Raw genomic sequence first — 18,049 nt, 5'->3', positions numbered from 1 at the left:
AAACATTAATTTTCATGTGAGCCAAAATTGTATTACATATTCAAATTGTAACTGACTGGTTATTTGGGCAGCATGTCAGTACATGGTACAGAAAGAGACAAACTCCAAGAAAGCTACCTGACTTATTATCAAGGTGCAGTCCCGTCAGCCTCACAAAGCCCATGCCAAGCTAAGGGTCTACCTAAACAATGGGACTGCTCTAAGTAACATCAGATAGAAGATGTTCAAACGATAGCTGTTGCACCTAGCATTATTATGGTTGATATCTGGATAGTTGAATCCTTAAACCTGCACCATTCTCAGAAGAAGAGTAGCCAAACCCATGGTGGTCAGAAATCTTTTTTGGAATCGCTTGTAAGTATAGTGTTCAAAGCAATATTATAGCTAACATAGCAGTGCAGCAGTCAGAGGTGGGATAATTTGTTTTAAACCCAAACATTATACCAACAAGTTACAATTGATCCTACAAAGGTTAACTCTAGTTAAAACTCTTGAACAAGCCTTAAACATGATCTGTTTGATACTAACTATAACTTATAATTGACTAGTCAGTTCTATTCCTATTTTTATTTATTTATTTTTATTTATTTATTTTTATTTTTTATTCCTATTTTTAAACTGTGAAGAGAAATCAATTAGATTATGCTAGATCTCTAATAGAATAAGTAAACTATTTGAAAGTAGAGGTTGAAAAATGAAGCTGTTTATTGCTAAAATTCTTTATTTTTGTTTCTTGAGTACATGATTAAAAAATTCAGCCTTCACCAAGCAGAAAATAGATTAAAAGCCTGTTGTCATCAATATCTAGGCAGTGTTATGTTGCAGTATTATTCAGTGCTATGAAATGTGTGCTAAAAATTATTTAGTGGATGATGACAGTTAAAACAGTGTAAGATTTTTTATTGAGTTTACTTTCACAATTAAAGGATTTCTTATTCTTTGTCAGAGTATAGAATACATTTGTGTAACCCTTTTTGAAGCAGTTCACGTGTGTATATTTCCTCCTTTCATTCTTACATTTGAACCTATAAAGAGAACTATAGAGAGAACTATAGATTTTTATTTTCTATTTAAAATTATAGTTAAATAAAAAATATTTATTTGTTGAAACTTAAGGTATGATTAAAACAAATCTGTTTACTATTCTCATATTATATGGTGTCATCTGGAGCAGCAATTATGTTAGTACCAGATCTAGTAAAGCACCCTGTGTTATTGGAGAAACAATAAGAAGCACTTTCACATATATATGAATTCATTCACTCTTAACTTTTTAGAAGGAGAAAACCTTGCTCTTTGTTACTAATTTATAAGTGAGCCTTCTTATCCTTACTTTACAGAGGATGTAATCAAGTTTTAGCAAACTGTGACTCCTGCTATTAAGAGAAATGAATTTCTAAGAGATGACAACATAGTTGTATTTGGTAACAAAATAAACATGGGTGAACAGTCTGTATGAAGAAAGTTTTCAAATTGTGTATTACATAGTTTAAATATTTTCTTATTGGTTTTTGCATAGAGATTGGTAGCCTTATAAATTTTAGTTGTATATCTCTACTGTCAATCATACTGAAATCTCTAGTTAATCTAATAAACTAACAGATTTTTAAATTTGCATTTCAGTAACAACAAATATACATTTTTAAAGACTTTTTCAATCTTTTCATAATCTCTTGTATGTACAGTTCATTTATAAATAGATATTTATGTTAATTTCATAGAGAATGGTGAGTTTTGGTTAAAAAAGAGGAATAAATTGGCTCAAACTTTCTATAGCAGTAGAAGAAATATCTAATAGTCTGAGGTAGAGCTAAAATAAAGGAAAGACTTATTTCCACTGTGGTCTTTGTAATACTATATAGTCTCTAAAGTAGCCCTGCTTGACGTGAAAGATGTAATGATTTCTTCTAGTGTGACTAGCTTAGTAGTAGTAATATCAAATTGTTCACATTTAATCCAGTGCAGTTTTCTTTAAATTGAAAGGTGGACTTATTAATATATTTAGTATATATGCAGAAACATGATGGAGTCTAAAACTGGGATACTGCATTATTTAATTAAGTCTAAAGTAAGCTTTTCAGAAAGGTTGCTACTTAACTATTTTAGGACTTTTGTTATCTTATTTGATCCCCAGTGCCGCTTTTAAATATTTTACAGCCCAGGGTGGCTTGGTCAAAGAAGAAGTAAAAACAAAAATGGAGTGCTCCTTTTAAGCAGCATTGTCAATAAAAATACTAACAGTGATGACCACAGGGAGTTTTGAAATACTGGTTATGGATAGTTTTGCTGAAATTCATGGGAAAGAAGACAAACTATAGTTCATTTTCAAAACCAATTCAAATGTAGTGTTTTTACTTTTGGCAGAACATTTTCTTGCTGGTGCTTTCCCTACTTTCCTTTTAGGCTACAGTTGAAGTTTTTTAGGACTTCGTTGTTGACAATTCATGATGTTACTGTTGCTCAAGATCTTATGCCATGTGTATCTTCCAGTTTTGCTCTTGGTAGAAAAGTTAGTAGCTTGTTTTCCAGCACACCATTAAGTTGTGGAAAAAACTTCATAGCAGCTTTCGCTTGGTATGTCTTACTCAACAATTTTGGCAAAGACACCATACACTATATGAATTTTTTTTCAGTGTACCCGTGTGATGTGGACACCTCCTCTCCGCGAAAGCTTCTCGTATCCGTTCCTTGTACTTCAGATGTTGCTTGTGACTCATATTCTCAGGTAACTTTGTCTTATCTTTAGTAGTTGTTGTTTGTTTGTTTTGCATTGAATAACTTAAGCTAGAATTTTTTAAACTTCCAGTATAAAAAGTGTAATAAAATAATTAAGTTGATGCAGTTGCTAGGTTGAATTCATAAAGGGGTTTTAAGAGTATAACTTCAAAATATTTACTACCCAAAACATTTTCTTGATCTGCCTTTTAGTCTTCTTTCCTTTAATTAGTGGTCCACGGGTACTGCTCGAGGAGCAGCAAATCTGCTTCCACTTGTTCTGCCATCTCTACTTTCCCAAGCCATTTTCTGCCACCACAGCAGCCTCCAAAAATAGAAAGAAGAGGGAAAGCTGGTGGCAGTAGGGTGTATCCCATAAGCTATAGCCCTTCAAAGCAAAGAACGGTTCATAGAATAGGTGTGGTCAGGTACATTAATACATGTAGTTCTTCTTTCTGTGTTTGTTTAGCATCCCTGAGAATTGGATAGTAGGGGTAGAAAGAAACCACCTGAGTAGACAAAGGTACGCTAGGATAATTCCTGCTAGAAACTCAGGATTGGATTGAGCCCTCCCATGTTTCTCACTACAAGAGTGGAGAGAGTTAGACCGAGAACTGTTCCCTCCCCTCGCTATTGACAGATATTGAATCTAGATTGATGCTGCCTTGTTTCAGAGGGTGAAGATAAAACAAAACGGGGTGTATGAAAGAACAGAACAAAGCATGATGAAAATCTGAAGATGACCCAGACTAAGAACTCCTTTCAGTGATCTGCAGAATTCAGGAGAACTGGTTGAAGTCTGTTACATCAAACCCTTTGAATGTTCTATTTCCCGTGATGATCTCAACAGGAACAGAGCCATTACGTGGCTTTGTCTCTTATGTAGGGTTTTTAGACCAGCCTTTCACAGAATGTGGGATGGGTGGCAGCTTTTGTATTAGCTTTTAAAGTCTCTGCAACTCCAGCCTGATTGCTCTCCCTTAAATTCCTCTTTTATTATGAAAATTAGAACTTCTTTAGCATCTTCAAATAAGATGAACTCTGAATTCATAACCTTTAGTTCTGGGGCACTTTGATAGAGGTTTTCTTCTCAAACACTTCAGGAGGAAGTGTTGTGCCGTATGAGTGTCTGATTCATCACTGCACATGCTGTGTTTCCACATCCGCGTTCTTGATCTTGGCTTTTTTCCTCCAATACAGTGCAAGCAGTGGACTGCCCATCAATCTCTACTTTCTGCTTTTCTTCTACCTCTGCTTCTGTCTTAAATCCAGTGATGGCAAACTTTTGATTCTTCTCATATTCCCTTGCTGATGTGCTGTGATCTGAGCAGCCGTGTACGGTGCTGCGCCACCTGCTAAGTGTTGCTTCCTTTAATCCATCCCGAGAGGTGGACTGTAGAAGGTTCTGCTACTTTGCTATTGCTGCTCTAACAAATCACCACAAACAGGTTTATCATGTTACATCTTACAGTTCTGTAACTCAGAAATCCTAAGATAGAGGTGTCGGCAGGGCTGCACTTCTTCAGGAGAGTCTGAGGAAGAACCAGTTTTCTTGCCTTTTTTAGCTTCTAGAGGATTGCTTGCATTCCTTGACCTGTGGCCCCCTCTATCTTCAAAGCTAGCAATGGTGGATTGAGTTCTTAGCAGTCATTTTACTCCAACCTTCTTCTTTGACTTTAAGGACCCTTGTGATTACATTGGGCCCACCTGGATAATCCAGGATAATCTCCCTATTTGAAGGTCAGCTGATTGGTAACCTTAATTCCCCTTTGCCATGTAGTGGGCCTCTTTGGAGGCTATAATTCTGCTGACCACAGTGGAGCTACTCCAACTCCTGTTTCTTGGCTTCAGGGACTGCTTTCTGTTAGGTTCTTTTGTCTTGTTTGTCAGGTGCTTTTGTGATAAGCTCTTTATGTTTTCTTTAGCCTCCTAATCATTGTCATTTCAGCCTTATCCACCTCCTCATTCTTGTCTTTACTTTTGGTTTTTATAAAAAAGTGTTGGGTAAGGGAATTTCCTTCCTTCAAGGGCTTTTATCATTCTCTTTGTTTTTCTCTAGTTGACATCTTCCTTCTGCTTTCTTGGCAACTGCAGTCCTTTTTGCTGGGGAAAAGCACATCCTCCTTTCCTAGAGTCATGGTAAACTTCTTACCTTTCTTCTGAAGGATGACAGCCTAATTTCTAGTGGTCATTTAAGTCTTCTGATATTTCATCTTTATTACTGAATTCTCTCTCTTTGGCAGAGCAGCCATTTCCTCTAGTTCTCGGTTTCCACCTAGAGTTGACATCTCATGATGTGGGGCGGTGGAGAGGTGAATGCCTTGAGTGAGCCAGGAAGAGGCTGAGCAATGTTCATGTGGGCTGCAGGTACTAAGGATACTGTTATAAAGCTAGAATAGACTTTTCCTAATGCTAAACATCATTTACAAATAAGGTTAGAAAGATATTTTATCCTAACAAATTGGTTTTGTCCAATTTTGAATTTTAAGTATTTTTAGAAATTCAGTTTTGTATAAATCACCTAATACCAGCCACAGTGAAGATGTTAGGCATGTTGGGGGCTTCACACTGGCTCCCTGATTTAGGAGAAAAGTACTTCTTAAAACTAGCATGAGAGATAAAATCACCTCACCCTCCTAAAAATCCCTTGCATTACAAGTCAGGACCAAAGCGAAGCCTCTAAATGTGACTCCAGAAGGGCCCCTGCCATTGCCTCTTTTCTGTGTCCTACCTGTGCAGGACCCAACTTTTATCCCGTATCCTCCACAAAACCTCCCTCAGCTGCTCAGCCTGTATCCTGAATACTTGCTTGCTTGTCTGCAGAATACTTAGCACTTAGAATCTGCTACTTCTGTGATTTTTTCATAGACATCGTTTGTCTCTCCAAATGAATCTATTGAATGCAGCTTTAAATATGTTTGGTTATGAATTCACCAAAATATAGTTTGAAAAATCTCAATGGATACACTGACCTAGGTGCCCTCTCTCTCCTTGGAAAGCTTTGTTTTTTACAGTTATATTGGGGATTTACTTTTCATAGGAAATTGTTGTAATTTAGTGTCAGGAGGTATAATTTCTAATCCATTGGTTCATTTTATATCTGGTTTATGTTATAACCAGATCATGTTTAGAGATTCTAATTTGCAGTGGTTTGGAGCCAAGCTAGACTATTTTCTGGTTAAACTTACTTATTTTATCTTTTTAAGGGCTACAAAACTTTATAGAGGAAGCTTGATTGCACTCTGCATTTCCAATGTATTTTTTATGCTTCCATGGCAGTTTGCTCAGTTTGTACTTCTTACTCAGGTAAGGTGCTTATATTTTTAAAACGAATTAAGCTTAGTGAGCTTGATTATGAGAACTCATTTGTCTAAAATTATGGAACTGAGATGTTATATGATTCTAAGTCCTAAAAAGTTTTTTAGTCCATATTTTGAAAGAAATTTCGGGGTAGGGAAATATATGATTTATTTATTAATGGGTGTTAATTATTTACTTACTAGTAGAATGCATTTATTTAACTCGTTTATAAGAATGCCTATCTTTTTTCTTAAATATTAGTTTGCTTAAAAGAGAACTAGTGTTATAACATTAAGTATTTCTCTTAAGGAGACTGTAGTATTTATCTTAAGTAAAATGTTTTTGTGAATAATAGTGGACTTTCTTACACACAGGATAAATACACATAGGATAACATAGGAAAAATAGCTAAACAATTTATGTTTTATATAACTCCCTTACCAGCCTGTAATATATTTATCATCTTTCCACATACTCTTGTCTGTCTCTTTCCCTTCAAATAGAGGTCTATAAAGCAAGGTAAAGGTCGCTTGTTGAGAGAGGGAGTAAAATGTGTGCTCATTTCTCCCTGCCACCACTGTTTCTGCTTCTTTCTTATACTGGCCATATTCATATGCATATAAAGCAGTATAAGTGTTGCTTTTTAATGTTCTTTGAGATGTCTTGCTTGAGAAATGAAGTCAGACCTGGATTTGTGTCCTAACTCTATTCACTGGCTGCTTGAGTTGGACAAACTGCATAACTTTTCTTAGTTTCAGTTTTCTCATTTATGAAGTAGAGAAAATGAAAGACCCTACTCTGTTGGGTTGTGTTTAGGATTAGATAGGGTCATGTATGTAAGAGTCTTAACACATTACCTGCTACTTAAGACATCAAGTTAGCTGCTTCTATCATTTTTTTTTTTTAAAGAGGCTCTATTTGTACTTCATACTTTCTTTGATCTTATCTTTTAGACTCCTTTGTCTTCTTTAGTTTGAGGACATTTTAAATGCTTCTGTTTTAAAATGTCCCTGAGGGTCACTCCTTAAGATGCTACCCTGTAGGCCTGCTGTGTATTGCTTAGCCCCTGGAGTGGAAAGGGAGAGTTCCTATCCTTTCACTTAGTGGAGATGGCCTGCTTTTTGTTTTTTTGGCAGGGGAGGGGAGGAACTGGGGGGAGGTGCATGGAGTGAGGGTAGGCAGTACTGTGCCCCTCTTTCGGGCTTACATTGAATAACAACACACTTCTCCACAGCTACTGTGTCATATCTGTCACCCTTCAGCAGTGCCATGTTCCCCATGGAGAAATCTGGGTCAAGGGAGACCTTGTTTTTCTTGCTACTGGGAAAATTTGTTGTAGATTATTTGGAGACAAAAAACCTGATGAATGGAACTTAAGTTACATGTTTAAGTTTCAGCTGTTTTGCCATTTGTTTAAACCATATTTGTGTAGTAGGAGAAGCGTGGAATTTAATTTGAATTGCTTTTTCCATGAAGAAAGGTGGAGAGGCATTGTTTGACATAATACCTCTCTATACTTTACTGAGGTAAATTATTTAATCAATTAATTCATATAATCAATTAATGCATATAAATAACACCAGTACTCTTAGAATCCTTGGTAAATACATACACAGTTTTCTTCAAAACTGTTAAAAAAGTTAAAAATACCTTTGTAGTGAAAGTACTTCTAGTTTGAAATTTGATAAATTTGATTATGCCCAACACTTGAATATTTGTATAAATGAAAGAGAACACTAATGGAGATACTCGTAAAGACTGATTAACAAGCAGAACTCAGTGTATTTTTACACACGCACGCATCATATAATTATTTTTTAGTTTAATGTACCTTCCCCAATTATGTATTGTCACATGTTATAATTAAATTTTTATATTTTTTGATTGAGCAAGGCACTTTGTAATTGTACATGTTGGCAGTAGAGTCACTCTGACATTAAAAGGAGTATTGTTTGGATAATCCGTAAAGTAGATAATTTACATGGTTAATTGAGAGAGATGTGAATGGAAGAGAAAAATCAACCGATATGTGCTATATTAATATATTGACCATAATAAATAATAAATTAGCAGGTAAGAGGGAAACTAAAGAACTTACTTTCAATATAAATATAAATTTGAGGCAAAATAAAGATAATCTTTTCTTAATTTTTTAATCTATTCATTATATATATAATTTTAATTTTTAATATAACTTCTTTTTAAATTTCAGATTGCATCATTATTTGCAGTATATGTTGTGGGATACATTGATATATGCAAATTACGGAAGATCATTTTTATGCACATGGTAATGGTTTTTAAATTTTTTTTTTTCCCATTTATCTGGACCTTAAAACAAACTCCTGATTAGTATTTTATTTATTCATGGTTGCAACTAGTTTTGACATAATTCCATAACTAAAACAAGTGTTATTCAAAAACTGTGATATAATTAACAGACCTTGTTTTAAATAGGCCACCCAGAAAATTTAATTACCTGATTTGAGTTTGTGCCCAACTTATACATTATTAGTAAAAGAGGTAATTCGTGAAAGAGAAACATGGAATGGTATATTATCCAGGAGCCTTCTGTTAAAATGAAGTGGAGTATTCATTTATTGAGCACAAACTATCCAGGCATGTGGGACATATCAGTGAATAAAACTGCAAAGATCCCAGCGTATATGTGGATTACATGCTAAAAGAGTGGAGGAAGAAGACAGAGGATAAATAATAAACATAGTAAATGGGTAAATTATATAGTATGTTAGAAGGTGGTAAGGGCTATGGAAAAGGACAAGTCATGGTACCCCAAGGAGGTCAGACTGGCCAAGTGTCAAGGGATGGGAGATTGAGGTGTCACATGAGGAGGTCAGAGGAGGTCTTATTGAGAAGGGGGTAGTGGAGCAAAGATTGGAAGGAGGAGAGGGAGTCAGCTAAGTAGATGTCATGGAGAAGAATATTCTAGTTTGATGAAATAACCAGGGCAAAGGTCTTAAGGCTGGATGGTTGATTTTGATGAATATTGATTTTTAAAATCATTTGTCTTCTCTGTCATTAGTTCTTACAATTTTGATATTTTCTTTTTCCTATAATTTTAATGTAATTACAGCATGCTGTTGTTTTGTGCTGGTCTCAGCCTATCAATAACAATGTTGTGGTTGGACAGGCACTTGTGGTTCTTGTGATTGCAAGATGCCCTTCAGCAATAACTATCAGGAAACTTTGAAAAAAACCAAGGTTTTACTTACAGGACCTGGAAATTACACAGCACACCTGGGACCACACAGTTAGGTCGTGGGGTGTTGGGGGGAGGCATGGGAGAGTTAGGGAACAAGCATGCCCTGGAGTTCTACCTTTACTGGGGTCCAGGATGGGGGCCTAGGATTTTGAGGGCTCATTTTTTTTTTTTTTTTTTTTTTGGTGAATTTAAAACATACAAGTAGGAGTTTAAATCACAGGAAGAGAAAAAACTGGCCCAAAGGTCAGTTGTTGAAATTAACCAAGATCTCTAAAACAAAGGAGCCTCAGTGGGGGCAGGTGGCCTGACCCTTTATCTAGTCATGCGGCTGGCAATATGTTTATTCAAGAGATAGCCATGTTTCAAGTGGATCGCAATAAAAGCTTTAAGTCAGACACTTGTATTACGAAGAAGAAAAAATCCCCAACTGTCAGGGTTTATACTACAGCCATATATTTTTTTATTCTCTAATAATTGATACATATAAATAAGACATTTATAACATATAGAGAAGTTATGAACAGAGTTCTAAAATGAACAACCATGAGCCTACCCTCCAATTGAAAAATGGAACCGTCATTACTTTGAAGCCCTTGTGTGTCCTGAACACATCCCCTCACTTCTCTTGGAGATAACCACTATCCTGACTTTTAAAATTATAATTAACTTGCTTTCCTTTATGACTTTACCATCTACTTATTCCTGAATAATATATTTTTATTATTAAATATTAGTATTGTTTTTAAGGTTTATAAAATGTTCTTCTTTTTGTGAGACGTATGTTTTCACTCAGATTTTTGAAATTTATATGCTGCTGGAGTTCAGACATTTTCTTTGCTTTATGTTTTCCATTGTATAAATAAAGCATGATATATTTATCCATATTCTTGTTGAAAGACATTTAGGTGTTTTCCTTTTATGTATAATGGTGTACATTCTTACACATACCTCCTGGGGCATATATATTGAGTTTCTCTAGGGTATTTACATAGTAGTAGAATTTTCAGGTGGTAAATTAAATACATGTTCAACTTCACAATTTAATATTGCATTGTTTTTCAGAAATAATTAGACTACTTTGAACAGTAACGTATAACCGTTCTTTTTTTTTTTAATTTTTCATTTAATAAATTTTTTATTTTTTTAAACTTTGGGTTTATTTATTTATTTATTTATGGCTGTGTTGGCTCTTCGTTTCTGTGCGAGGGCTTTCTCTAGCTGCAGCAAGTGGGGGCCACTCTTCATCGCGGTGCGCGGGCCTCTCATTATCGCGGCCTCTCTTGTTGCGGAGCACAGGCTCCAGACGCGCAGGCTCAGTAATTGTGGCTCACGGGCCTAGTTGCTCCGCGGCATGTGGGATCCTCCCGGACCAGGGCTCGAACCCGTGTGCCCTGCATTGGCAGGCAGATTCTCAACCACTGTGCCACCAGGGAAGCCCCGTATAACAGTTCTTGTTGTCCTACATCTTTTTTTATTTTGTCAATTTGGAGAGTATAAAATGGTATCTTATGGCCTTAAATTAATTTACATTTTCTCTGATTTTCAATAAAGTTGAACATCTTTTCATATGTTTATGGGCCCTTTGTGTTTCCTTTTTTGTGTCACTCCTATTCAGATTTTTCATCAATTTTTCTCTTATGTCCAAGGAAAAAATGGCATCTGTTTTATTCACTGCAATGTAATCCACTATTTTCATTATTTGCTTTGATGCTTGAATTGTTCCCGATTTGGCCAGCTACTTCCTGCTGGCTTCTTTGTTCTTTTAATATGTCCTCATTATGCTTTGAACACTTTTTCAAAGAAATTAATAAAGGCTCAGCTTCATCAAGTGCTTTTCTGCATCTGTCTAGATGATCCTCTGTATTTTTCCCTCTTTAATATGTTACTGTGGTGAATTACATTAATTGATTTTTTACATTAAGAAACCATGCTTTTCTGGACTAAACAATTTTTATATTAATTATATTGCTGGATTCATTTGCTATTATTTTGTTAGGGTTTTAAATCTCTGCTCATGAATGGTATTGGACAGTACTTATCCTTTTTTAGACTTGAGTTTTTTTCCCCAAACTGTTTAATATGTTTTTTTTTTTTTACATAGCAATAAAAATTCAAGTAATTGTTAAGCATTTAGAGTCTGTCAATCACACAGTCACATAGGCAACTATCAATGAGGGCTTTGACTCAAAGTTATAGTTATAAAAGTACTAACATTACACAGGTTTAGTTTGTATTAGAACCTAGCCTGGGTAAATTATATACACTTTATGATGTCGCTTACTGACTATGGAACTAGTTACTTATTATCCATAGTTGCTTTATAAACTCCTAAATCCCTATAGTTAAAAAGGAAAAAAGTATGGAATTGTTTCCAAAAATTTTTTCCATTTTTTTATTGTGATAAAATACACATAAAATTTACTGTCTTAAGCATTTTAAGTTTACATATCAATGATATTAAGTACATTCTTATTGCTCTGCAAACATCACCACCGTCTATCTCCACAAGTCTTTTCATCTTGCAAAAATGAAACTCTATACCCTATAGAGTTATAACTCCCTATTCTCCTTCCTCCCCTCAAGCCCTGGAAACCCTCATTCTGCTTCCTCTGTCTATGCTTTTAACTACTCTAAGTACCTCATATAAGTGGAATCATGCATTATTTGTCTTTTCCAGAATAGGTTACTTCGCCTGGCATAATGTTCTCAAGATCCATCCATGTTGATGCAAATGGCAGGGGCTTCCTTCTTTTTTATAGCTGAATACTGTTTTATTGTGTATATATACACCACATTTTCAATATCCATTCATCCATGGATGGAAACTTAGCCTGTTTCCATGTCTTGGCTGTTGTGACTAATGCTGCAATGAACATGGGAGTACAGATATATCTTTGATATCCTGTTTTTGTTTCTTTTGGGTATATACCCAGAGGTGGATTTGCTGGATCATATGGTAGTTCTATTTTTAATTTCTTTTTTTTTTTGAATTTTATTTATTTTTTTATACAGCAGGTTCTTATTAGTCATCAGTTTTATACACATCAGTGTATACATGTCAATCCCAATCTCCCAATTCATCACACCACCACCCCCACCCCCCGCCGCTTTCCCCCCTTGGTGTCCATACGTTTGTTCTCTACATCTGTGTCTGTGTTTCTGCCCTGCAGATTTCTCAAGGAACTTCCATACTGTTTTTCATAGTGTACCAGTTTACATTCCCATCAACAGTGGGGAAAAGGGTTCCCTTTTCTCCACATCCTCACTAATACTTACCTCTTGGCTTTTTGATAAAGGTCTTTGTAACCGGTGTGAGGTGATGTCTCATTGTGGTTTTGATTTGCATTTACTAATGATTAGTGATATCGAGCAACTTTTCATGTACCTGTTGGTCATTTGTATGTCTTCCTTCAAAAAACCATCAATTCAGGTCTTCTGCCCATTTTTTAATCAGATTATTTTTGGGTTTTTTGCTACTGAGTTGTAAGAGTTCCTTGTATATTTTGGATATTAACTGTATCTGGTATATAGATTGCAAACGTTTTCTCCCATTCTGTAGGTTGCTTCTTCTTGTCATTGATTGTTTCTTTAGCTGCGCAGAAGCTTTTTTAGGTTGGCCCCACTTGTTGTGATTTTGCTTTCATTGTCTGTGTTTTTAAACTCATGCATGACTGTTTGCATTAGGGCTGGTTTATGAGGGATGGGTAGCTGCTGGTGAGCTAAGAGCTAAAGTTTACTGAAATTGACTACAATTTCCCATCTAGGGGTTCTCCTGGAAGTTGCGAGTTTTGATAGACTCCCGAGTTCCCAAATAGTTCCATCAGATAGTTTGTCAAGTAGCATTTGTTGTCTAGGTGGGGAGACAGATTCCTAGTGCCCCCTATGCTACCATTTCCCCAGAATCCTCCAGCTACACTTGCCTGATTTTGATACCGGATTTATTCTAGCCCCATAGAATTAATTGTGTTTCTACTTTCTCTGTCTGTGGTAGATTTTTTGTAAGATTGGGAGGAATATTCCCTGAAAGTTTGGCAGAGCTTGCCTGTTAAATTATATGGACCTGTTATTTTTTTTTTTGTGGACAGATCTTAAATTACTGATCTAATTGTTTAATGATAATAGGACAATTTAGATTTTTTCTTGAGTCATTTTTTAGCACTTTTATGTTGTTAGGAATTTTCCCATTCATCTCAGTTTTAAAATTCACTGACATGAAGTTGTTCACGGTGTTTTCTTATTTTTTTTAATCTGCTAAAATATAGATACTCAAAAAAGATATAGATACTAAAATAACTTATAATATCTCTCTTTCATTATGTACCTTCTAAGTTCTCAATTTTCTCAGTATAATACTCCTCAAATTTTATTCTTCATATTTAAATTAACTGATATTTTTGAGCACCAGTTGTTTGTCAAACATTTCCTAGGCCCTTAGCATACAACAGTGATAAAAACAATTTAAAAAATCTCTTCCCTCATGGAGCTTATATTCTAGTGTACATAGACAGAAATAAATCAAATATATAAGATAAACAATATGTTAAATGGGAGTAAACACTATTACGGAAAACAAAGCAGACAAGGAGAGTGGGATTTACTGAGTAGGTAGGGAGGTGGTCATTTAAAAGAGTGGGAAAAGAAGGCCTCACTGAGAAGGTTACATGGGGTTAGATGAGGAGGCATCCATTAAGTTAAAAGAAGCAGCAAGCATAAGTGCTCTGAGGTGGGGATATACTGGTGTGTCCTAGAATCTGCAGAGTGTGGCTGGATTGGAGTGAGAAGGGAAAGGGTCATTAGAAATGAGGTCCCAGAGGTTAGTGGGCAGACTCTATAGGGTCGTGTAAGTCTTTGAAAGGTCTTTGGTTTTTCCTTGAAGTGAGAATCAGAGCCCTTAGAGGGTTTGAGCAGAGAAGTTACCAGAGTTGGGAATGGAGGTTGTGCATATTGACCTTTATATCTAATCTGTGACTAAAGCAGTAATGTTAAGACAGCCTAGGAAGAACGTCAATTTCCTAACTTTAGCAATAGGAATGGTTCATAAAACTCTGCAGCTCTATCCTGATGCTGCATGGCACTTTATCTTGTGTGGTCCTAAATTGGTTCGTGTAAAATAGTTCTGCTTCCTCAAGAGGTACCACTGACAATGTTGCAGATGCTGCAGTTGCCCTTCAAACCAGATGTGTATTTAACTCTGTGTTGTATAACTGCTGGTTCCTTTAGCCAAGATGCCAAGTCCAACTTTTTTTTCTCCAGTTAGTCACATCCTGGGATTGATTATAAATCCAGTATTGCATGTCTTGTGCGTAACTGTTCTAAAGAATCTTATTTTATGTACTATATATATCAGAATAGTGTACATTGCCATGTAATGTAAAAAAGAAAAATCGACATAAATAATTCAGCCAACTATCTAAGTGTTATACCAACTAAAAGAATAAATAAACCTTGAACAGTGGAAAAAATAAATTGGGGGAATGGACCCCAAATATCTCTCCAGACCCTTGACACATCCTTTCTTAATACTACCTTATATTTCTCTTGAATACCCTTAGCAGTGCTTTGCCTGATTCTTGGTTATGAATCTGCTTATTCAAAGTGATGATATTTTGCTAGTTTTTGCCAAAATTGATTGGGGAAATTTTAAAGTTGATTTTAAATTGTGGCACTTAAGGAAAAAGGCTATTGTTATAAAATTTTGAGAATTTGGTTCCTTACCCATTTGAGATAGGCTGGGACCTGGTATCTTCTACTGGAGTGCCTGCACCTGGACAAAAGTCTCCATTGAGCAATAAGATACAAAGAAACTATCAGTGACTAAAATAACTACACCATGCACAGCTGGAGCAATTATGAGCAACAGGATACAAAAAGGCCAGAAATAAACTACAAGTTTTTGAGGTGCTGGGAGCAAAAAGCAGCTGCACATGATTCCTGCACATAGCACCTCCAAGGGCATGGGCAGGCCACCTAAGTTAGGCCTCCTGCCCAGCCCATGGGTCCACCCCCATTGTTACCCCATGTAAGGATCCAAGCAGCTCTTCTCCGGGTGTGGGCAAGGGTACCTTTTTCTCACTTTCGCTCCCTTGTGCTGCAGCATGAGCCCTGATTAAGCATTGCCTGAAATTCTCATCTGGCCTCTTATCAATTTCTATTGGTTAAAGAGTCCAAGGACCTGGGCCGTTAACATTTAGTAAGCATATAAGAAAAAAATAACATGACAGTAAATTTATTCCAAGAATGCAAGATTGGCTTATTTAGAAATTATGTTAACATAATTTATCTCATTAATAGATTTAAAAAAGATCAACAATGTGATCATTTCCTTTGATATTGTAACAGCATTTGATAAAGGTCAACATCTGTTTCTGATTTTTAAGATCTTAATTAAATGAAAATAGGTGGATATTTCATTGAACTTTTAATACATACATATACTTTAAACCAAAAGCTAGTATCACACAAAATGATGAATCAGTAGAACTATTCCCATTAATGCCAGAAACTTGACAAATATGCCTACTGCCACTCTTAACATTGTTGCATAAATATTAACTAATAAAATTGACTAAAAAATAAGAGTTTCAAAAATAGGAAATAAGATGTAAAAGTATCATTGTAAGTATGCTTTTGAATACTTAAAAAACCCAAATTAATAAACTAATTACTACTAGAAACAATGAAAGTTTATATTCATTTATGCGTATTTAACGCAACTTTTCTAAATATAAAAAATCAGAAAATATGAAAAGATTTCTGATACAATAGCAAAACAAGTAATATACTTTGAAATAAACTTAATATGTAGGATCTATATAAAGAAAACTTTATACTTCTACTGATGTATGTAAAAGAAGACTTAAAGAAATGGAAACAGGAAATTCCCTGGTGGTTCAGTTGTTAGGACTCTGTGCTTCCACTGCAGGGGGCACGGGTTCAATCCCTGGTCTGGGAAATAAGATCCTGCAAGCCGCGTGGTGTGGCCAAAAAAAAAAAAAAAAAGGAAATGGAAAAAACATGTATTATTTTCAGATGTCAAGATTCAATATTGGACAGATGTAACTAAAATATAATGTAATGTACATCTGTAGAATAAGGCAATTCTAATAAAAATGTCAATTTTTGAAACTTAGGCTGATTATAAAATTCATATGGAAATTTATATATGTGGATCAAAAAACTTCCGGAAGAAAACCTGGATTATTTTATTTTTAAAGGCTTTCTAATAATGGAGTTAAATCCTGAAGACTTAGAGGAAATGAATGAAAAACTGACTAACATAAAAATGTAGAAAGCAACTACAATAGAGAAATACTACAAAGAAAGATAAAAATGAACTGGGAAAATATTTATAATATGTTTGCTTGGTAAGGAGCTATGCTCTATCATATATGAAGAGAGTGCTTAAGGAAAATACCAAAGCCCAATAGAAAAATGGGCACTAGGAATAGACAATTCATACACACACAAAACAATATAAGCAGTAAATAGAAGAAAAGATGCTGTGTCTCACCCACTAATAAAAGAATGGAACAATGAAACAATGAGGCGACATTTTTTTTTGGATTAGATTGGCAAATATTTGAAAGAATAATACACGGTGTTGGCAGGAGTGCGTATCAGCAGGAACTCTCATGCCCTATTGGTGGAGAGTACAATATTTTGTATGGCAATTTGTCAATATTTTCTCAAATTTTAAAATATGTGTATTGTTGATTCATTTATTCCATGATAGTAATTTATCCCATAAATGTGTTGACATGTACATAAGATACATAAATAAGGGTGTTTTTCATAGCGGTGTTTGTAATAGGAAAAACAAAACTAACAACAAAACAAAACAAAACTGGAAAGCACTTAAGTTTTCAGAAGTAGTCAGAGGACTGGTTAAATAAATTATAGTACATCTCTAGAGTGGAGTACTTTTTTCAGTTATTCAACAGAATGAGTTAGATTGGTTTGAATTGGTAGGTAAAGCTCTTTGATACAAACTAAGAGTAAAAGCAAGCAATAGCATAGCTTCTGGGCCAAGTTTCCATTTGTGGTTTTAAAAAATTATAAACTGGGGACTTCCCTGGTGGCGCAGTGGTTAAGAATCCGCCTGCTGATGCAGGGGACATGGGTTCGAGCCCTGGTCCAGGAAGATTCCCACATGCCACGGAGCAACTAAGCCCGTGTGCCACAACTACTGAGCCTGCGCTCTAGAGCCCGGGAGCCACAACTACTGAGCCCATGTGCCACAACTACTGAACCCTCGCACCTGGAGCCCATGCTCCACAACAAGAGAAGCTACCACAATGAGAAGCCCGCGCACCGCAACTAAGAGTAGCCCCCGCTCGACACAACTAGAGAAAGCCCATGCACAGCAACGAAGACCCAACACAACCAAAAGTAAATAAAATAGATTCTTAAAAAAAAAAAATTATAAACTGGAATTTGTACATGTGAATGTCTATAAGGATGCACAGAAAATTGGTGGTGGTGGTGATCTCCGGGGTTTTGAAGTGTGGCATAGAATTCGGGCTGTTTTCCTTGTATATTCTCTTTGGAACGGTTTGAATTTTGTTTATCATGGGCATGTGCAATTTTCAGAATAAAATCGTTTTTTTTGTTTTCTGTGTATTAATTATATTTTTCTTGGATTTTTCCAGATTTCTCTTGCACTTTGTTTTGTTTTGATGTTTGGAAACTCAATGTTATTAACTTCTTATTATGCTTCCTCTTTGGTAATTATTTGGGTAAGTGTTCCTTACGTAAATGTCTGTTTTTGAAACTAATCGTTTACCAGTTTCTTTATCACTGGCTTGAGATTCG

The 18,049-nt window shown here is 35.5% G+C and overlaps 1 protein-coding gene across 1 annotated transcript in view; it reads left to right on the top strand.

Annotated features, from left to right (window-relative positions):
- Positions 1 to 18,049, top strand: part of DPY19L1 (dpy-19 like C-mannosyltransferase 1) — a 243,399-nt gene that overhangs the window by 41,332 nt on the left and 184,018 nt on the right. The window contains exons 8-11 of the mRNA XM_082399504.1: positions 2,634 to 2,725; positions 5,922 to 6,021; positions 8,228 to 8,305; positions 17,887 to 17,973. Coding sequence (XP_082255630.1) covers positions 2,634 to 2,725; positions 5,922 to 6,021; positions 8,228 to 8,305; positions 17,887 to 17,973 — 357 coding nt within the window. The remainder of the gene's footprint in view (positions 1 to 2,633; positions 2,726 to 5,921; positions 6,022 to 8,227; positions 8,306 to 17,886; positions 17,974 to 18,049) is intronic.

The sequence above is a fragment of the Balaenoptera borealis genome (genome assembly GCF_965194805.1).
Source record: "Balaenoptera borealis genome assembly, chromosome: 7".
In the NCBI taxonomy this organism is placed as follows: domain Eukaryota; kingdom Metazoa; phylum Chordata; class Mammalia; order Artiodactyla; family Balaenopteridae; genus Balaenoptera; species Balaenoptera borealis.
Note: the sequence above shows the minus strand (reverse complement) of the source record. Positions and strands in the feature narration are given on the sequence as shown.